Raw genomic sequence first — 22390 nt, forward strand, 5'->3', positions numbered from 1 at the left:
GCCAATGCAGTATAGCCATGTTTTCAACTCACCAAGGTTAGAGAGCCCATTCAGATTCCAAAGTACATTCCTGTCCACCAACAAAGATGTCATCCTACTGCATAAGAAGTGTCATAATCCACACTACAAAAGAGACTCAAAAGACACAGGTAGTATGGTCTCTGCCTTCAAAAAACTTAAGCTGTGCTTGTCATACTTCGGATTGTGTGATGGTAAACATCTGAAAGCTTTGCCCACTGTCTAAAACCTATTTAGCAACTCCTTTTTCATCCCAGAGAGGTCATGGAGCCTCAGATTTAAAACAATTAGACCTCTGTTGCTAGAAAGACTTAGGACTTTTAAGTTTTTAAGGACTTGAAATCCTCTACAGAATATTTAAATAGGAATAGGGGCTACATATCATTATAATGCAAGATGCCTGATACAAATACCAATGACACTAGCAGGGCACCTACTACCAGAGAAGGCCCACCTGTCAGACTTTATAGGGCAGAGAAGATTCAAATGCTAGGTCTAATAAGCAAGCCAATACATAACCCAATTTAAAAATGGACAATTTATTTGAGCAGACATATCTTAAGAAGATAGGCAAATAGCTAATAAGACATGAAAAGATGCTCAACATCATTAGTCATTAGGGAAATGCAAATAAATATCACAGTGCACTAACTTCATACCTCCTAGGATGGCTGTAAACTAGACTACTGACAATCATAAGTGCTGGTGAGGATGGAAAGACAGGAGCCCACCTGCATGACTGATAATGGCATGGTGGTGCAACTCTCTGGAAAGCAGTTTGGCAATTGCTCCAAGGGGTAAACAAAGGTTTACCAATTCTTCTCCTGGGTATAATACACAAGAGAACTGAAAAATATGCCCACACAAAAATGCTCAGTGCAGCACTATTCAGAGCAGGTCAAAAATGAAACCACCAAATGTCTATCAACTAATGAAAGGATAAACAAAATGTAGAATGTTCATACCAATGGAATATCACCTGGCCATAAAAAGGAATAAGTTCTGATATGTGCTACAACATGGATAAACCTTAAAAAATATCATAAGAAGCCAGACACAAAACGCTTTGTGTTGTTTTCATCTATTTATGTGCCATGCCCAGCACAGGCAAAGTCATAGACAGAACATGGTTACCAGGGGTTGGGAGGGGGAGGGAAGAGGGTTGTGATTGTTGATGGGTATGGGTGATGAAAATGTCCTAAAATGGATAGTGGTGATAGCTGTGCCAGTCCTTGAATATACTAAAAACCACTTGAAATGCATGCTTTACAAAGGGATTTTTAAAAAATATTTTTTCAGTTGTAGACGGACACAATATCTTTATTTATTTTTATATGGTACTGAGGATCGAACCCAGTGCAAGCGCCCTGCCACAAAGCAAGCACTCTGCCATTGAGCCACAAACCCAGCCCCTTACAAAGAGATTTTACAAATCCCTTTTTAAAAAACGGATGTGAATTATCTCAAGAAACCTGTTTTGTTTGTTTTAGGATAAACCAAGTTGAGCTGCAGCTGCCTGGTTCCACGGTTTTTAACGTAGGATGCTTTCTGTTTTCTTTTTAAAGTAAAGCCCCATCAATCCTTTGTATTAGATTCTGCATTTCAAGTTAAATACCAAAACCCATCTCAACTCTAATGAAATCATTAGGAAACTACCATCAGCACAACTAACCCCTGTGCCTCTAAGATCTGATGGGAATCTTAGTCTTCTGTTTGTGGCTACTATCAACCATCATCTAAACCACAAAGCCACTGAAGTCTTTAGTTCCTTGACTATAAAATAAAGGGGTCCAATCAGGCTACCCTGGCATCCTGTCCAGTCCCTTCATGAACTCTGACATCTACACACAGCCACAGCTCCTTGGGCTTGGGCAAGGATGCCATCTGCAGCTACACTTGGCAGCTGAAAACACCCTCCTGATCTGACATGGGCTACACAGAGAAGAAGAGCATGAGGTCCAGGATCCAGGGGACATTCGACATGGAGGAAACACCCTATCTTGGGAATCACTGGGCTCACATGTCTCCCTGGAAATTGTAAAGGACAGTATAACCCTACGACTGCAGCTGTGCTATGTGAGAAGCATCTCACTGGACTCTTAATGAGGTTAATTCCCCATCCCGGGAAAGGAAATAGAACCTGCTACATTGGACCACAGTTTGCATCTGCCTTTTTTTTTCTTTAAATATTTTTTTAATTGTAGATGGACTTTAATTTTATTTGTTTATATGTGGTGCCGAGAATCGAACCCAGTGCCTCACACATGCTAGCTCTACCACTGAGCCACATTCCCAGCCCTATTTTGCATTTTATTTAGAGGCAGGGTCTCACTGAGTTGCTTTAGTGCCTCACCATTGCTGAGGCTCACTTTGACTTGCAATCCTCCTGCCTTAGTCTCCTGAACCTCTGGGATTATAGGCATGCACCACTGGCTATTTTTTTTTTTTTTTTAAATATTCCCCTTCCCGGGATCTTTTGATTCAAAAAGCCCTATGAGACCCGTTCCCCCACCACCCCTCAGTGACACCCTGACTATGGAGAATCCCTGTCCCAGAAGAAGGGCTGTGTAGTGCCCAGCAAGGCATACTGGATTCCTACACTATTCTACAAAGAGCAGAGCTGGCCTCTTCCTCAAGTGACAGCATGCTGGATCCAACTGAGCATCCTGGCACAAAGGGTGACACTGCAGACAGAAGAAGGGAAGCAACATGCCTAGACAGCCCCGAGGGACAAGATGTACCAGGTCGGGCGGGAACTGCCACAACAAGACTAAAGAGGAAGTCTCAAAATGAACCCAGGTTTGACTGAACCCAAAGCTACGACCCTGCAAGTGCTGAACAGCTATACCCAGAGCTACTACTATATGGAAAAAATTAAAATACAAGACAGACGCAGGATGCCTGTAGTTCCCGCTACTTGGGAGGCTGAGGCAGGAAGATCACACAAGCCCATGAGTTTAGGGCCACCTGGCAACAAAGCAAGACCCCAACCCAAATTAGACAGAGACACACACACACACACCCCACACACACTGGAGTATGCATACAGGGAAATGATAGAAAGAAGACAAACATTTCACTACATATTCTTTTTTTTTTTTTTTTTTTTGCGGCGGCGGGGGGGGGGGTGCCAGGGGTTGAACTCAGGGGCACTCAACCACTGAGCCACATGCCCAGCCCTATTCTGAATTTTATTTAGACAGGATCTCACTGAGCTGCTTAGCACCTTGCTGTGGCTAAGGCTGGCTTTGAACTCATAATCCTCCTGCCTCAGCCTCCAGAGCTGCTGGGATTACAGGTGTGAACCACTGTGCCCAGCTTATATATATATTTTTTTTTTACACAATGCCTTTATTTTTATGTGGTGCTGAGGATCAAACCCGGGTCCTGCCCGTGCTAGGTGAGCGCTCTACTGCTGAGCCACAGTCCCAGCCCCTCCCAGCTTATATTCTTTTAAACCTTTTTTGAATGTTGTGCAATTTTCTATATTAACTATGATAGAGCACTTGCTTAGGCACTGCAAAAAAGGAATAAGTGATAAGTGTATAAGGAAACATATGTTTAACTTGACTTAAATATTATACAATGTATACATGTATTGCAACATCACATGGTTACCTCTTTAATATGTATATTTTTGTTTGTTTGGTACCAAGGATTGAACTCAGAGGCACTCAACCACTGAGTCACATCCCCAGCCCTTTTTTTTTTTTTTTTTTGAGAGAGAGAGAGAGAGAGAGAGAGAGAGAGAGAGAGAGAGAGAGAGAATTTTTTAATATTTATTTTTTAGTTTTCAGCAGACACAATATCTTTATTTGTATGTGGTGCTGAGGATCGAACCCAGCGCTGCACACATTCCAGGCAAGCCCGCTACCGCTTGAGCCACATCCCCAACCCTCCCCAGCCCTTTTTGTATTTTTATTTAGAGACAGGGTCTCACTGAGTCGCTCAGGGCCTAGCTAAACTGTTAAGGATGGCTTTGAACTCACAATTCTCCCGCCTCAGCCTCCCAAACCACTGGGATTACAGGCATGGGCCATTGTGCTCCCTCTAATACGGATCATTTTTATGTTTTTATGTATCTGTTAAAAAACAAGGCTGGGGGTGTAGCACAGTGGTACTTCTCTGGCATGAGCAATGCTCTGGGTTCAGTCCCTAGCACTGCAAAAATAAACAGTATTATGGGACAGAAAATTAGCAGTATTCCCTCTAGACGTTCAATCTTATTTTCAATTACATTCATTTCCCCATAACATGGAAAGGGAAGTGGAGCTAAACTATTCCCCAGGCAGCAGTCACAGTTGGTCAGAGACTCCACCCAGAACCTCTCAAAGGTGAATACATTCCTTCCCCCACAACTAGAGGAGTCTGTTTTTTTTTTTTTTTCTATTTGCAGATACCAAGCAATCACAGGTTTGCACGTTCATCCCAACCCCATGTACCACCTTCCCCTCATGGCTCACTTAAGGCACGAGTCCAGCCCTATGTGTAGAGACACATTCCCTGGGTTGAAGGCACAACAGACTAGCCTGTACCCCAAAGAAACATCCCAGCACAGGTACAGTCAACTGAAGGCCCCACCAGCTGACCAAGTACCAGCCTTCCTGAGGCTGGGAATCTCATGTGTACTGCCACAAATCTTCATCTTCATGCAGAAAACAGGCATCACAAGACAGATGGAAAATGGGTGGCATTTTTTAGGATGGCAAGTAAAATTAATCAAAGGTCTTTTAAATGTACCTAGTAACTCCATCTAGGAATTCATTTAAGAAACCTAAAAATGCAAAAATGTAACAAAAGTATGAAATAAAAATGTAATGATATCAGAATCCCATTATTTAAAACTGAAAACAAATTAACTGGTCAAGGGGGATTGGTTAGCCAGGTATGGTGGTACACACCTGTAATCCCAGTGACTCAAGAGGCAGGAGAATTGCAAGTTTAAGTTCAGCTTCAGCAATTTAGCAAGGCCCTAACAACTCAGCAAGCCCCTGTCTCAAAATAAAAAATACAAAAGGGCTAGGGACGCAGTTCAGAGGTTGAGTGCTCCTGGGTTAAATTCCCAGCATTAAAAAAAAAAGGGGGGGGGGGGCTGGGGATGTGGCTCAAGCAGTAGCGCGCTCACCTGGCATGCGTGCGGCCCGGGTTCGATCCTCAGCACCACATACAAACAAAGATGTTGTGTCCGCCAAAAACTAAAAAAAAAAAAAATATTAAAATTCTCTCTCTCTAAAAAAAAAAGATTGTATACATTCAGAAAAAACAGGAAATTTCCTGACACAGAAACACATCGCCTGTGAACATCCAACTCAGGAGCACTATGGGCAGGACCAAAGCTAGTCTCCTGAAAAAGAGCAGTCCACCGGCCTTTCTGATCTGTGCCAAGGACTTAGTCTGTATGTCTAATAAACACTAACCCCACTGCACCTGAAAAGAGCAATGGCACTGTGTGCTCAAACTGCTGCCCCAGGAAGTTTATGAGGGCCCTTGAAGTACAGATTATGTATGAGGGCCCTTGAAGTACAGACTATATTACAAGAAAGAGGCAGGAAGAAAACCATGGCTACTCCAAGAGCATGCAGGATGAGCGGACCAACTTAAGCCCACAGGCTGAGGTGTCCCTGCAAGGTGTCAACCATGCTCTGCAAGGGTTGTGACAGGACTCTTGGCAAGTTCCAGAGAGTAACCCATGAGCGGCAGAGCCCCAAGCTCCAGGCAATGATGAGCACAATCTCAGCCTCCTGTTTCTGCAGGGCTGCAGAAGGCTTGGCATTGAGACCCAGTCTGAGCAAGGTCATGGTGGCAAAGGGCTTCTAGTTCCTGATGTTCTTTACCTTTAAAACACACTGGGGAATGATTCCTTTGGTTCAGGCCTATGAGAATCAGGGTAACATCAAGGTGAGGGGAGATGCCAAGCAATTACAAAGGGTTTTCCTGGGCTGAGGCAGGAGAATTGCAAGTTAAAGTTCAAGGAGGGGACACCTGCACTGTAATGAGTCTGACAGGTTTCAATGCAGGTGACACAGTCTGTTTTTGGAAAAGATGCCTTATAGAACACTAATCAACAGAGAAGACTACATCTGACTTTAAAGCTTCCACTCTTCAGTGGAAGCACAGCTAGGTACTGCAAAGAGCCCTCCTGAACACCTGCAAACAGATTCTTCTGGAATCTGACCCATTTGTATAGTTTATTAGGAGATGACACGAGAAGGTTAGAATTAGCACAGTACGTGCTTTTCTAAACAGAAATATTTATATGTGTAAAAAAGAGTAACCATCCACTGAAATATGTAATAAAATGCAGGTAGCAGGGCACAGTGGTGCACACTTGTAATCCTAGCAACTGGGGAAGCTGAGGTAAGAGTATTGCAAGTTTGAGGCCAACCTGCATATCTTAGCAAAATTCTCAGCATTTTTAAAATTTTTTTTTTGGTACTGGGGATTGAACCCAGCGGCACTCAACCACTGAGCCACCTCCCCAGACCTTTTTTTAAATTTATTTTTTTGAGACAGAGCCACTAAATTGGTTAAGACCTCACTTAGTTATTTTTTTTTTTAATATTTATTTTTTAGTTTCTCGGCGGACACAATATCTTTTGTTTATATGTGGTGCTGAGGATCAAACCGGGGCCGCACGCAGGCCAGGCAAGCGCACTACCGCTTGAGCCACATCCCCAGCCCCAAAACTTCACTTAGTTATTGAGGCTGGCTTTGAACTTAAGACCCTCCTGTCTCAGCTTTCCAAGCTGCTGGGATTACAGGCATGCACCACCAAGCCTGCCAATCCTGAGCAATTTAGCCAGACCCTCTCTCAAAACAAAAACTAAACAGGGCTGGGGATGTAGCTAGTAGTAAAAGCACCCAGGGTTAAATCCCCAGTACCCAAAACAAAACAAAACAAAAAAAACAGTTATCCTTGAGTGGTAGAGGGATATAGCTCAGTGGTAGAGCATCTGCCTAGCATGTATGGGGCTCTGGGTTCAATTCCTAGTACTACCCCACTCCATACACATAAAAATACCACTTATTCTTGTTCTTGAATGGTAGAATTACAGGTACCTTTTTTTTTTAACCAATTTATTTATTTATATATATACATACACATACACACACACACACACTTTTTTTTTTTTAATAAAAAAACAGGTTGAGCATCCCTAATCCAAAAATTTGAAATGGTCTGAAATTCTACTTAAAAAGTTTTGGATTCTGGCCAGGTACAGTGGCACATGCCTGTAATCCCAACAACTCAGTGGATTAAAGCAGGAGGATCATAATTCCAGGCCAGCCTCAGAAACTTAGCAAGACCATGGCTTAAAATAAAAAGTAAAAAGGACTGGGGATGTGGCTCAGTGGCAGTGTCCTTGGGTTCAATCCCCAGTATACTCTCTCCCTGCCAAAAAAAAAAAAAAAAGTTTTGGATTCTGGAGAATTTCATATTGAATTTTTCAGATTAGGAATGCTAACTGAGTAAAGTCTAATTAATATTCCCAAATTCAAAAAACTCCAAAATCTGCAACATTTCTGGTCCCAGGCATTTTAGATAAGGATACCCAACCTGTATTAAGGGTATATAAGTAACTTAGCAATCAGGATGGAAGACAAGTAAGCAAAAGATACCAGCAATTTTTTTTTTCAGTGCTGGATCATTAGATACTGAAAAATGGCCCTTAAGCCCAGTCTTTTCTGGCCTGCTGACCCCAGGTTCTAAGAGTGGGGCCCACACCCCAGCCCTAACTACCACATCCCACCTCAAACTGGGACTCAGGATTGCTTGTAATTTCTAAAGTGCCTCTTAGAAAGTGTCTGATGTGACCCCTTCTCTCTGGCATCAGAACCTATTGGCCATACCCACCTTCCTGAACAAGTCTCAAGAAAAGCTGACTCCCAGGACAGGAAATGAAATGGAAAGGTTCATTAGGAGGGTAATTCCCAACACCCAAAGGCAACTATGCTGAATGCAAAGCAGCATCCTGGATGGGATCCTGGAGCAGAAACAGGGCAGAAACGGAAACAAATCCAAGTCAAAATGTGCAATTCCGTTAAAGATGTGGGAACAAAGTTAATTTCTTACTTTGGGCAAATAAACCACAGCCTGTAAGAGGTTATATAGGGGAAACTGGGTGAGGGTATATGAGGACATTCTATAGGATCTTTATAAAAAACTTATATATAAATACAATGATTAGGGCTTGAAACAGGACAGCAAGAAGAAAAAAGCAGGGGACAGACTGAACACCCAATTCCAAGGAAGGTATCTTTCATCATAGTGAAGTTGCCAGGCCATCTGATTCACAGTCCGTTCAACACAGAATCTTCCACTTGCTCTGGTCCTCTGTCCACGCTGATCTCCTTCTATTGGACACCCACTTGGCCACGTACACTACACCCTGAGTCTCTTTTGTGTTTCCCTGTGTCATTCTCCTAGGGTAAGTAACCATGGGTCGACCATGAATATCTACTACTTTCACAAAACCTTTTTCTAAAAGCTATATATATAGTGATTTGTTGAGTTGTTTAATGGATACAGAGTTTCAGATGAGATGATGAAAAAGTCCTGGAGATGGTATGATGGTTGCACAGCAATGTGAATGAACCACTTAATGTTCCTGAACTTTTAATTTAAAAATGGTTCAAGTGGGGTAGCTCAGTCGTAGAGCACTTGCTTAGCATGTGTGAGGCCCTGGGTTCGATCCTCAGCACCACATAAAAATAAATAAAATAAAAATATTGTGTCCAACTATAAATAAAAAAAAAAAAACCAAAAAAACACAAGACCCTTGTTCCATCCCCAACATTACACGCGCACGCACACACACACACACACACACACACACCTTAAGGTGGTAAATTTTGTTCAAATTATTTTAGCAGAATTAAAAAGACAGCCCCCCACCACCCACACACAAAACAAATCTCAGTGGTTCCTCATCTCTCTCCTGATTATCTGAAGGCCCAGCATGACGATACACTGATTCTTCCCTGTCTCCTTCCTCCCCACACACTCCTGGACTGTGCTGCATGCCAGGTCGTGGAATGTTTGCTAGTCCCAAACACTCTTCATGCCTTGGAGCCCCATCTGAAAAACTTTCCCACCCACCCTATCTTTCTCTCTACCACACTGCTCTAATTCAAAGCTTGATCACAACTGTCCCAATTTTACAGGGGTGTTAGATCCAATGTTCTAAATGAGCATCATTAAATTATGTTCAAAAAAACCCCCACAATCTATCAGTAAACCCCAACAGTCAGCTTTTCCCCTTGTTCTGGAAAAGACAGCCACTTCTCCACTAGGTACTGGATAAAGGGGTTGGTTCACACTTAGGGCCACCATGTTTGAAATATCAGCACTTTTATCACTCCATGCCATGCAAATATGTGATGTCATGCAAATTAAATGCACATAAGAAAGCTCACCTAAAACTGCCAAGAATTTCTGACTGATCTCCAGTTCTCCCACCCAATCCACCCATGAACTGCTGTCAGATCATCACTGCAAAGTTTGGAGATACATGTTGTTTTGTAAAAATACAATCCCTAACTCCTGCATCTGTCATCAAAGACCTACATGCCACATAGTAAACACAATGCAAAATATGATATGATGCAGGGCAGCTGACCAGGTGGCTGTGGGTGCAGTCAAGATTTGACCTGAGCATTTCCACTCACTTCCTGACCCTGGGCAGAACTCAGACCTCTCTTCGTCTGTGACATAACACACCTGTTTCACAGGGCTCTGCCAATGAAGCTTAAAAAAGCACACATAGGGCTTGGAACACAGTGGTGCACAGAAGTTTCCATGATGACCATTCTCTGCAGTCAAACCTGATCTCACCTGCACTCTCTTGCTTCCATCCCACCTCCAGCTCAGTCGTGCTCAAGAACTGGTTCCAGGGTCCCAAGACCTTTTAGGAGATCCAAAATCAGAGCTCTTACCAGTCAACACTAAGAGGGCAGCTGCCCTTTGCACTCTATCCTCTCACAGTTCCCATGTGCTAGTCTTCAGAGGCCTCATGATGTGTGGTGATGCCATTGCTCAGAGGCTAACAGACTGTGCCTGGTGTTCTTGGGCTCTGAATTGTCCTAACTCCTTATATGGTGAAACATTAATAGATACAACCCATATAAACAGGAGCTCACTGGGGTCCTCAGGATGTAAGTTGAAGAAGCTCTGAGGCCTAAGTGAGGAAGTGCTCAAGTGTACCACTTCTCCACCTGTCCCTCCAACTTCCTGACTCAGCTGCCTGGATGCAAACTAATCTCCTGGTCTAGGTGTTATGTCCCTCTACCACCGCTTTCCAGGCTCTTCTCTTCCACCCCCATGAAAACTGCTCCTAAGCACCCCCCGCCATGTTAACACCCTTCACCTAGGCTCAGCCCTTGCCACTTTTGAGTGGCCATGCATTTACCCATTCAGCAGGTCTCCCTGAGCACCTATGTGGGGCCAGTGCTCTCCAGCACTGGGTGTACAGTAGAGCACTTCCCTTACCTTCTGGCTGGGAGGACAGCGAGAAGGACATGGAGCAGTACCATTTCAGATGCTGCCAGGTGCTATCAAGAAAGTAGGGCTGAATAGGGGATCAGAGGGTGGCTTTTCTCCTACCAGACTAAGGCTAAGAAGCAGCGCAATGCAATACAGCTGCCACTGTTGTCAAATGTACAATAACTTCTTAGTACTTTTCATACAGATTAAATGTTAATATCATGAAATCATTGAGCCAATTAAAATAGTATTAAGACTACTTATGGGGCTGGGACGTAGCTCAGTGGTAGAGCATTTGCCTAGCATGTGTGAGGCACTGGGTTTGATCTTTAGAACAAAAATAAACAAAACAGGGCTGGGGATGTGGCTCAGTGGTAGAGTGCTCGCCTAGCATGCATGAGGCTGTGGGTTCGATCCTTGGCACCACATTTAAAATATAAATAAAATAAAGATATTTTAAAAAATAAAAAAATAAACAAAACAAAGGCATTCTGTCCATCTACAGCTACCTTAAAATATAAAACAAAACAAAACAAACTACTTTTGCCTGTTCCTATTTACTTTTTCCGACAAAGTTCACATTACATCTCTACTGGTCAAGACACTTCTAGAGCACAGGTGAGCAGACTACAACCTGAAGGCTGAATCCAGCTTATGCCTTTTATTTTTTTAAATAAAGTTTTATTGCAACATAGCCTGCACAATGTTTGCTTCGTATTTCTGGGTGCTTGTGTGTCGCGATGGTAAAGTTGAGGGGCTGTGAAGGAGATGGTAGAGCCTGCAATGTCTAAATCATTCACCATTTGGCCCTTCCTAGGAAGTCTGTGGGTCCCTGAGCTGGAGGGCCAGGGAATCTCCACTGTCCAAAGCATCTGGTTCAGTGTAGGGGAAGCTGTGTAGCTAGTGAAAAGAACTTGTACCCTGCAGCACAAACAATCCTGGGTTCAAATCTGGCCTGTCTCTTTCTAGCTCTGTGGCATTGGGCAAATCATAGGCACTATCTGGATTTCAGTCTCTCCCTCTCTAAAATGGGGCACATGGGAAGCATGGGTTAAAACTGTGTGGCCTCCAGCAGAAGTCCAATAGACTGGCTGGATCAAAGCAATTTCACTAAAATGGTGAATGATCATTTTCCTCTTGACTGCTTGCATTATATCGCAAACAACTAGCACATTTCCATCCTAAAAAAAATGCAATTCACTGAAACGTCTTAGCAACAGTTGGGTTAATAATAATTGTCAGCAAGCAGTGAGGAGGGGAAGAGGAAGCAGAGAGAGCTGCCTGATTATTAGGGTCACCTTATCGATTTCCTGTCCTTCTGTGGCCCTTTTGATGATTTCTGATTCATTAAAACTGGCACTAGAAAAACAAGAAGACAAAGACCTCAAATCAATTACATACTAGAATACGGGGAGAAGAAAAAACCAAAACCTACTGACATTCCTGGTTTTTTGGTACTGGGGATTGAATTCAGGGGTGCTTAACCACTGATCTGCCTTCCCAGCTCTTTTTGTATTTATTTAGAGACAGGGTCTTGCCAAGTTCCTTAGGGCCTTGTTAAATTTCAGAGGCTGGCTGTGAACTTGTGATTCTCCTGCCTCAGCCTCCTAAACTGCTGGGATTATAGACATGTACCACTGCGCTGGGCCCATCCCTAGTTTTGGAAGAACTGTAGATCATCAGTGCAATTCAGAGGGCAGGCAGCAGCAGCAGCATCACTAGACACCTGTTAGACACAAGGAGAGTCCCAAGTGATGGTATGAACAGTGCCTCAGAGAGGTGCTGGTCTAGACTGTATTTATTCATGTTCTTCTCACTTCTCCTACCACTGATACACTGATAAACAGAGGGGTTATTATCTTTCTTTTTTGGCAGTCCTGGGGATTGAACCCAGGACCTGGCATGTGCTAGGCAAGGGGCCCTACCACTGAGCATCAGCCCCAACCCACCTTATCCATTTTAAAAACATGGTTCCATGTTTCTTCAAAGCGATAGGCCTGGCAATAACCACTGCAACTCCTGGTGGCACTCTTGGCCTCTGCCCCAACCAGGGTTTCGGCTCAGGCAGAGCATAAAGCCCCAGCTACCATCCTGCTCCACCTGCAGCTGGGTTGGTATTCTTCCCAGCAGAGGTGGCATGCCCCTCAGGTGAGGACTAGATGCTGATCACCACTCAGGAAACATACGTGCATCGCCCAAGTATTTTCAGGATGGTTTACGACTGCTTGGCACAACAGACAGGCATTCTCCCTGTTGGATAAGCGAGCGCCCAAGAGGCTGGGTGCTCCCACCTGGGTGTGGCAGTTACTACAGAAGCTAGAACTCGGGCTGCTTGGGAACATCAAACCGGTGACCTCAGAGCTGTAATGTCGAGGACTTGGTGACCCAATGTAGTGACAACTGGCAGATTTTTCACTGGACACAGCCTCAGCTGACATACAGCCTATGCTCCTGGCCCAGTGGCCAGGAGAGTGTCTCAAATTCTGCTGGGGCTCAACTCCAAACATGGGTGCATTCTCAGCTCTAGCTGGCTCTGTCCTAGCCCTCTGTGTACACACTATGCCGAGGAGACTCCTGATGGAAGTTGCTAAAATAGTAAACTACAATATGGTATGTTTTGATTAATCTGCTCTTCCTAGTATTAAGATGCCCATATGTGCCAGTGTTATTTTTCATAGTGCTCTCAAAAGAGCTCAGCTTGAGCAATAAATGACACGGTCAATTTGCCGGGACCAGGGGTGAAACTTGTTGACAAGGGTTCACACAGCTCCAGTAAAGACCATGAGGTGTCTGAAAGAAGACAAAGAAGATGCTATGAAGAATACTTCACAGGCAAGCAGGAAGGGGTAAACTCTGGTCTTTCACTCAAATGTTTCCCAAGAATCTCCATGTGCATCATTTAGGATTTACTGTCTCTTTCTCAAGAGTTTCCAGTCCAGGAGAAAGAACGTGGATGTGCCACAGGGCATTACAGGGCATTGCAGCCAGCTGGCTGGAGTCAAATGAAGAGGCAGGATGTGGCAGGACTGCAGATGAGGGGCCTTGACAATGGACAAGGGCGGGGTCCTGATACAGACCAAGCAGCCACCTGGGAGGTCAGTGTGTGGTGCTGTCACCCGGCTGAAACAGAGGCTGGATAGGGAGAAGGCCACACCAGTCCAGGTAGGCAAAGCAAACCAGAGTTACAGAAAGGGAACACAAGAACAAGATGCAAGATGCATTTTGTAAAAACACTGATGGCAAATTATAATGGGGGCCAAAGAAGGTGAATTTAAAATGATCCCAAATGTTCTGATTTTGAAGCTGTGAGCTCAAGTACTGAGGGGTGATGGATGGGCCATCATATCATGCCTGCTCCTAACAGAAATGCCTAAGGAGGAAACATATTTATACACATATACACAGATAAAGCCATATAGTAGTCGACAGCTGCTGACTCATGATGGTTGGCAGTTAGTTATCAGTGGCTCAGTTTTTCAATTTTTCTGTACATTGAATTTTTTTCATATTAAAACCTGAGGGATTTTTTTAAAAATTCCAGACTTGGGGCTGGGGAACAGGCAGTAACAATCCCAAAGTTCTATACCCTCAAAATGTGAGGTTCTAGATGGTAGGATGGAGCTATCAAGTAAGCAGCTGGGAATGTGAGATGCAGAGTGAAAGTAATCTAAATGCAGGTACCAGGTGCACTAAAACAACAACCACAACAGGGAGAGACGAGAAGAGGCAGGTGCTGGGGAAGTTCTCACCTCTGGGAAAACAGGAAGAAGATTAAAAGCAAAAAAAGAAAACTTTGGTATAGTCAAGCAAAATGAAACCCCAGAACCCGAAGACAGGCCCAATGGAGGACCAGGGCAGAGAAAATGTCAGAAATGCAGCGACCAGGAAGCTGGCAGGCATTTGTGCGCTTCGGGAAGCCAGTATGTTTAGTGTATCAGAGGCCAAATGGGGTGCAGGTCATAGGGAACTAGAGCCAGATACCCATTTATACCTGCAGAGCACTGGGATGGCCCAAAAGAAGGGACAGATGCCTTCCTCCTTGGCTAGAAGATGACGTCATCAACCTTCAGGGCCCTCAAAATCCCTTAAGTAATTAAAAGAAGCAGATAAATACACGAATGCTCCTAGCACTGCATGTGCCAAGTCTGATGCTCTCCAAAGCCATACAGAGAGACATGATCTGTGGGTCTATAAACTTCCTACCTGCATGTCAGGGACCAGCAAACCCAGTCCAGTGAACAGGCAGTTTCACCAGTCCACACACCCCAGCAGCAGCTCCCACTAAAAATCAGAATTACACCAAAGAAGATCATCAGAGCTGCAATGTGTCACAGGCCAGCTTCCACTTGCAGGATGCAAATGAAGGACGCTCTTTTTGAGGGTGCCTGCAGGAAATCTGTCGGTGCTGGCTGGGGATTTTCATCTTATTTGTCGGGTAGGATTTTTTCTTCCCCAAAGTATGACTCAGTATCTTAAATTTTTCACTTGAAATTGCCATAGTTAAGGATTGTTTCCCAGATATGTCTGAGCTATCAATTTGAACCCAAAGTGACCTGGCAAGTGTCTCACTCCCTTGACCAAACTGCAGAACAGTAAAGGCTGCTGCAGTGTCTCAAAACAGGCAAACATGTCAAAAGTTCCCTAACCAAATAACCAGATTTAACCCCAAAATGACATTCGCTTCAATATTTATTGCCAGGTGAATACTTTTAAGTGGTTTATCATTTGTCCACAATATTTAAAACACAGAAAACTGCTTTTCACAATCTTGCTTTAGAAGAACATAGCTGTGCTTAGGGGACCTCTGGGTCACCTGAACACAAGTGACTAGGCTCCATTCAATGAGGTCAGCGTGGGTTGAAGGACAAATGACCTTGGAGAAGATAATCTCAGATGGTTATCCATTAACATGTCTCAATTTTATTCTGAGCTACAAAAACATTCCAGTAAGCATTTTGCTCTCCCCTGCCCGTAACCACATATGTCAGATGGTTCCTAATAGACCCCTGATAGTGGCTGAGAGGTTAGAACAGAAGCAATTCTGAATGGGATTCGAAAGTGCTGTGATGTGGATGCTGCAGCATTGAAGCCATGACCTTCCCTGGGCCTGGTGGCTGCTGCCCAAGCATACAGAGTCCCCTGAAGGAGCTAGAGTTAACAACACCAATATCCTGTTAGGATAGGTAAGTGACAGCACACTGTAAACTGTCAAGCACTTCATAAACATTCCTAGTTGCTGCTTTTCCCCTTTTGATGATCAATTTAAATTAGCCAAAGCAGACTAAACACCGGGAGGGCGATGCGCCAAAGCAGGAGCTCAAATTATGCCCTTCGGGGTGAAAACCCAGACTGCCCTGACTCCAACTCTGAAGGGACCACTAGGGGCAGCTGACACTGATCATGTGCCCAGCACTGTTGTAATGGCAATTCACATTACACATGACAACTATACCCCTTTTTAAAAGTACTGACCCTAAACAGGTTCCAGTGGATTCCATGAGGCCCAGTAGGTGGTAAATAGTTTAAAAAGAAAGAGAAAGTTCCTCTTGATAAAACAGGAAAATGAAAAAGAGAAAACAGGGACAACAGTGAAGTGGGATGAAAAAGGTACAAAAAGACCTTAAAAGCCTAAAGCAAAAAACACACAAAATGCAGGGCCACTGAAGGGAAGAGACACAGCCAAGGCGGGACACCTCTCCAGGAATCCTCCATCCCTGTCCATGACTCAGCATTCCCAGCAGAAGGAGGACAACCGCAGCCGCAGAGGGGACAGGAGGTCAAGCTAGAATTCCTGACACTGACCACTTTATTTTTTTGGTACCCAGGATCAAACCAGAGGCACTGAGGCACTCTAACACTGAGCCACATCACAGTCTTTATTTTTTTGAGACAGGGTCTCACTAAACTGAGCTTGCACCTGTGATTCTCTTGCAGCAGCCTCCTCAGGTGCTGGGATGACAGGCGGGACCACCACACGGGCCAGCACTGACCGCTTCCAACCAAGAGGGCAATGCCAGCTACTGGGCATCTCCACACTAGTTTTGCTCCAGGAGGTGGAGGTGGAGGTGGAGGTGGAGACCAGAGCTGTTGGGATCAGACCAGAGCTGCTTTCATTCAGTGTTCTGGGGCAGTCAAGAAATAATACATGTTTTTGACAGTTATTCTGAAAATGAATGAGGGCAGGGAATGAAATGTGTGAACACAGCAGCATGTGGCAACAGGCCCTACTCGCCACCAGCTCCTGTCCATCACCAACCTGCCCGTCCCAGTCTCTCACACCCTCCTCCCTCCCCACCTGGAGCTGCCTCCTACTCCACTAAGACATTCAATGTTTAAGGACTGGATGATTATGTCAACCACAGTTTTAACTCCTGTTTGATCAGAGTACTTGCTCAGATACAGCAAGCATGTACAAATCCTATACCTAAATATTCTCAGGTAAGAACATCAACTTTTACTTCAATTTGTATTTAGGTTCCTCCACTTATCAGCAGTATGATACCGGGCAAATTACTTAGCCTCTTCATTCCTCAGTTTCCTCTTCTGAAACATGGGGCTAATAATAGCACCTCACCGGTAGAGTTGTTGTGAGCACTAAATAAAGCATACAAGACACTTGGAGTGCCTGGCACACAGTAGAGTCTATAATGTTAGACCTGTTACCATAAAACAAAAGCTGTACTCTACCATCCTGGTAATTCATAATCTCATTATCTGCATTTGGGGAAATTTCAAAAGAAGTCTGCCGTACACTGGAAAGCACACAAACATACACAGGTAAATATTCATTCCACTCCCTCCTGGATGGAGGTTGGCAGCTGTTATTTTACAGGTGCATTACTACATTTCTTATAAAGTAGCAGAGATAGGAGGTTCATTGAGTACTACTAAGCAGAGGCTTAATAATTCAGTTTCACAAGTTGACTCTTTGATGTAGTACTACCTTGTGAGGCAGGAAAGCAAAGTCCTGAAGGGAGAGGGTTAGCTCTGATTCTGATGGTCCACATCAGAATGTTGTCTGCTGATAACTAAGTAGCCATTTCAGGTGCAACCCAGTTACATTTCCGGTTACCCCATTTGTGCAGGCTCATTTCAAGGGCTAGAAGACAGACCTCAGACCTCAATGCAGTGAGAAAATGAGGCAGTGACTTGGCCAAGGTCATTCAGAGCAGGTGCTATCCAAAAGAGCACCCAAGGGTTTTGAGTATAATACATGCACCCCTCATCAGGTGAAAGGGCTCTTGAGTCAGGCAGTGACCAGACAGAAACACTGTGTGGCTACTGAGACCTAGGAATTAGAAATGGGGTGGGAGACCAAGGGACAAAGAATAAAATCACAGAACAGCTGTTAAGAATCTCCAAGCTATGATCCCATCTGAATAAAATGCAATTTAGAAGCACTTAGTGCTGCATCTTGGTTAACCTTACATAACTTCTTCCTATTATATCACTGAGAACAATTGATTTTAATGGGACTGGCACCTGGACGAATGAGACAAACCTCTCATGCTATGATGCCACACCTAAATAGCTTTCCCCATGGAAATGCTGGCCTGAGGAGGAGCTGAAAATAAACTGAAAGCCAATTCCCAAGGGACTTGTCATCAAGGATGCTACACACACACCGCCTCCTCACAAAAGGGGGTAATCACAAACAGCTTTAACTTAGACACTTGAACCTGGGGAGACTCTGAATGTTGCAGCAACTTAAAAGACAACGCACAAGAGATGGGAACAGCAAAAGAAGGTGAGAGCACAAACACACCCCACCAGAAGGAAAGCTGACCTTGAATGATAAGGGTTCCTTATAGGTGGCCACTCTGCCCAAGCAAGGCAGGTGGAGACCAGGAAGACCAGCCATGTCTAGCCAGTGCTCAGGGTGGTTTAGGAAGCTGTCAGCATCTGGCTTTATTCCAAAACTTTACTCAAAGGATGACCAGCAACAGGGAAGGGACAAGCCTTTGCAGAGGAGATCCATCTGGCATGGAAGAGTTTCAAGTGGACAGAAGGGCTACCAGGCTGAAGGCGTCAGAAGATGGAAGGGAGGAGACAGTGTGTAAGAGGCACTGGCCGCCAGCTTCTTTTAAGTCCCAGAAGCTTCATTTTAGCTGCTGGAAGTCTCAGGAACACAACCGTAAATCCAACAGCTTCGTGGAAGAACTGACTTGGTTTCTGCTACTCATTTCCCAGAGGTGGAGAAAATAGTAGACTTGCTGCCATCTTTTCATCTCTGTAAATATGATCACTAAGACGTTAAACTGGGCTGGGGATGTAGGGCAGTGGCCCAGCATATGCAAGGCCCTGGGTTCAATCCCCAACATCACACATACACAACCTTTAAATTCAAAAACTAAAAATTAAGCCTTTATTCATTACCTCCAGTTGAACATGAAAACTACAAAAACATCCCAGTACCTAAGAAACACTCCACATTAAATGGACACTACTAAAAAGATTCCAATAGGTGTCAACTTTTACAAACAAACAAAACAAAAGTTTCTCAAAACTATCACTACTTTATTATACCAATTGCTGGCTCTCAGATCTCATACCTAGATTAGCAATGCATAGAATCAGGACCTAAATGCTTATCTTGATCTTTCCTTATAGCACACTGCCACCTTGATGGAATGTACAAAGAATGGGAGGTAAGAAGGAAAACCTCCCCAAACCACAGTGCTGCAAGGTGCCAGGATCCACCCTACCACACTGATTAGTGGCCAACAGGGGACATTCAGCTGACTAGAGTCATCTGTGCCTATAGATTGTGGTGACAGACAGCTACCTATCAGGAATAAATTCACACACATGCACACACCCCAAAAAATGTTTTTTAAAGAATCAGACTAAACCTACTCTCAAGCCCTTAAAGAAAGATCTGGGACCTGCTACCTTAATTGGGCACTACATTCTACCACTTCCTTCAAATCCCCATGTCCCTTAGCTTTCTTTACATCCACAGGCTACAGAAACTACAAAGGCAAAGAAAACGCCAACACCAGAGACAGAGAATGGGTTCCAACACACAAAGCAAGTCACAAAAGAGCAGCTTCAAAAACCCATCTAGGGGGCTGGGGTTGTAGCTGAGTAGTACAGAACTCGCCTGGCACTGGGTTTGAGTCTCAACACCACATAAGAATAAATAAAGGAATTGTGTGCATCTACAACCAAAAAAAAAAAAAATATATATATATATATATATATATATATATGTGTGTGTGTGTGTGTGTGTGTGAGAGAGAGAGAGAGAGAGAGAGTGTGTACGTATGTATATGTAATTAAATCCATCTAAGCAGATGCCTTAAAGCTGTTTTCTATTTAACTCCAAAATAGGTATTTTAAGCCAAACTTTGTATAATTACACACAGGGGTGGGGGGTAGGCAGAACATAACTGTAAACAAAGTTAACCACCAAAGTCAAGATGAACAGGAATAACAACTGATAAACATGGCAGCTCCCAGCAGTGGGCTGGGCCGGCCTCCCTGAGTCTCAGGGCAGGAGGCCATGGCACACAAGACCAGGACTCTGAAGTCAAATAAGCTGCATTTCAAAAGTCACAGCCTCTAAAAATGATGGATTGGTGAAAAACATTTTAAAACTTAAGAAAGTCACTAGTGACCATCTGCCAGGAGACACACACAGTATAAGGAGCAATAACCATCTTTTCCCAACAGGATACTTGTGGCAATTTTTAATATGTATTCTGCTGCAAAATGTTATACTTTCCAATTACTTTTATGGATGAACTTACAATTTGCTTTCCTAGTCAGAGAAGCTGTTTCTTGATTTGTATTTCTCTCAGGGGAAGTTGGTTCTGAAGTGTGGATCTGTAGCTGTGGACATATGTACATTAGTGTGAAAGAGACCCTGACAGTGTCAGCAGTCACTTTTGCCAGTAGGAAATGGGTCACAGGCTCTTCTGGGGAGTGGGCCTTTTTCCTGTCCAAGCTTTTGTCACCACTCCCTTTGTAGTGTGGCACTAAGCCCCATTCCTCTGTAGCCTTTTGTCTCCCAGTATGAAAAACCCAGATTATTTTCTAAAGTGCCTCCTCTGAAATCAGACATCTTAACCTCCCAGGGACCTAATACAGTGCAGGCCTGACATGCTGAGAAATATTTTCTTGGGACTGGCGTGTAGCTCAGTGGTGGAGTTTGCCTAGTATGTGCTAAGTCCTGGGTTCAATCCCAGCACCGCAAAAAAAAAAAAAAAAAATGTTTTCTTGAAGGAGAGGGGAGGGAGAAGAAGAAGAAGGGGTGTGAGATACAGAGGTGTGTGTGTGTGTGAATCACTGATAGGAATTCACACTCAGAAAACAAGTCACCAAACCAACCTTAGTTCAAGGTTTCAGGTTTATGATGATAAATCCTTTTGTTTATAAAAACTGCTATATTCACCATCCTCATTCCAATGCCATATGAGAGTTGGGTATTTGCTTAACAGTCTTAGGCCAAGAAAAACCCTGTAGGTTTCCAAACTGCTCATCCTTCTCTCACCCTGGTTCTATATTGTTTTTTTTTTTTTTTTCCAAGAAGTCCAAATGCACTTAGGAGCCATCAATCCCAGTCGCAGCTGTCACCATCTTCCCCAGTACTATTAATATCATGGCTGTGACTGTTAATGATTTTACTCACAAAGTTCCCGCAGCAATTACAATGAGGCAGCAAGGTAAAACAAAAAGAGGTTGGGTTGCTTCCCCATCACGTATTCTGCAATCCAGTGAACTTCCTGGGTTTTTACATGGGCTGGCGTTTTCACCTCTATCTTTGTTTTTGGAATGCCCACAACCCCTCCCCGCACGGACCCGGCACGGCCTTCCTTTCTGATGCACAATGCAGCACAGAGCTCCTTGGGGGTCAGCAAAACGCCGCACTGGTGTAATGCCGAAAGCTTCTCAGAGCCTAAGGAGGTCCCCACGGGCGTCGGTCCACGTCTGTCATTTAGAGGCTAACACCACAGCATCGCATGGCTCGCAAGTCCCCTCCCCCTCGAGCCGGGAAGCCCAGAGCCGGGTCCCAGGCCGGCGGTGCCCGGCTGGCGTGTGCGCCCAGGCTGGCGCAGTGACTGCATGGGGCGCACCCTCTGCCGAAGCTGTCCTCCCACCGCGGCCACTGCAGTGGCACCGCTGCGGGCACAGCCTCCCGGCCGCGCGCCGGGGCAGCCGAGCCCCTCCGCCCTCACCTCCAGCCCGGCTCCCCGCCCCGCCCGCCGCACCTTGGTCTCCTTCACATGCTGCTTGACGCCCTCCGGGTACCACTGGACGCGCACGTAGCCGCGGCGCAGCGGGCTGGCCCGGCCCTCCTCGTGGCCGGCGCCCCCAGCCTCGGAGCAGCCGGAGCTGCCGCGGCCCTCCTCCTCGCCCTCCGAGTCCGAGTCCTCGCCGTGGATGAGGCGCACCAGTCCGAAGTGCACCGAGCCGCGGTAACGGCCCGACACCAGGTCGTGAGAGAACAGCAGGCGCTGTGAGCCGGCTTCGGGGCCGGAGTCCGAGGACGGCCCGGAGGCAGAGTCCGGGGCGGGCGTCGGCGCCGGGGCCGGGGCGGGGACTGCGGCCGGGGCCGGGGCCGCCTCTGGAGCTGTGGCTGGGGCCTGCGCGGGCGCGGGAGCTGCGGGCGCGGGGGCTGCGGGATCCGCCATAACTGCTCTGCGCGAGTCTCGGGCGCGGCGGCAGCGGCGGCGGACGAGGCGCGAGGAGGCGGGTCCAGCGGCGCGGGGGCCGGGCCACGGCGCGCTGACGTGGCCCTGCGTGCCGCCGTCGTCAGGGAATCGGGATGCGGTTGCTAGGAGCCGACAACTCGTCGCTAGGGGACGCTGAAGATGATGCGGGGCGGGGGCGGGAGGAGGGTGGACTCCACGCGGGAGGGGCTAGGCCATGGGGGATAAAAGTAAG

The 22390-nt window shown here is 45.4% G+C and overlaps 1 protein-coding gene across 3 annotated transcripts in view; it reads right to left on the minus strand.

Annotated features, from left to right (window-relative positions):
- The window catches only part of Ube2o (ubiquitin conjugating enzyme E2 O), a 54724-nt gene extending 32566 nt beyond the window's left edge, over window positions 1–22158 (minus strand). For all 3 annotated transcript variants that reach the window (XM_058581007.1, XM_046449522.2, XM_046449520.2), the window contains exon 1: window positions 21715–22158. In XM_058581007.1, the coding sequence (XP_058436990.1) occupies window positions 21715–22137 (423 nt within the window). In that variant the 5' untranslated portion in view covers window positions 22138–22158. The remainder of the gene's footprint in view (window positions 1–21714) is intronic.
- Between the last annotated feature and the right edge of the window lie 232 nt (window positions 22159–22390).

Source organism: Marmota monax, unplaced genomic scaffold (assembly GCF_021218885.2).
Source record: "Marmota monax isolate L192 unplaced genomic scaffold, Marmota_monax_Labrador192_F-V1.1 WCK01_AAM20220418_F8-fsc00292, whole genome shotgun sequence".
NCBI classification, from domain to species: Eukaryota; Metazoa; Chordata; class Mammalia; order Rodentia; family Sciuridae; genus Marmota; species Marmota monax.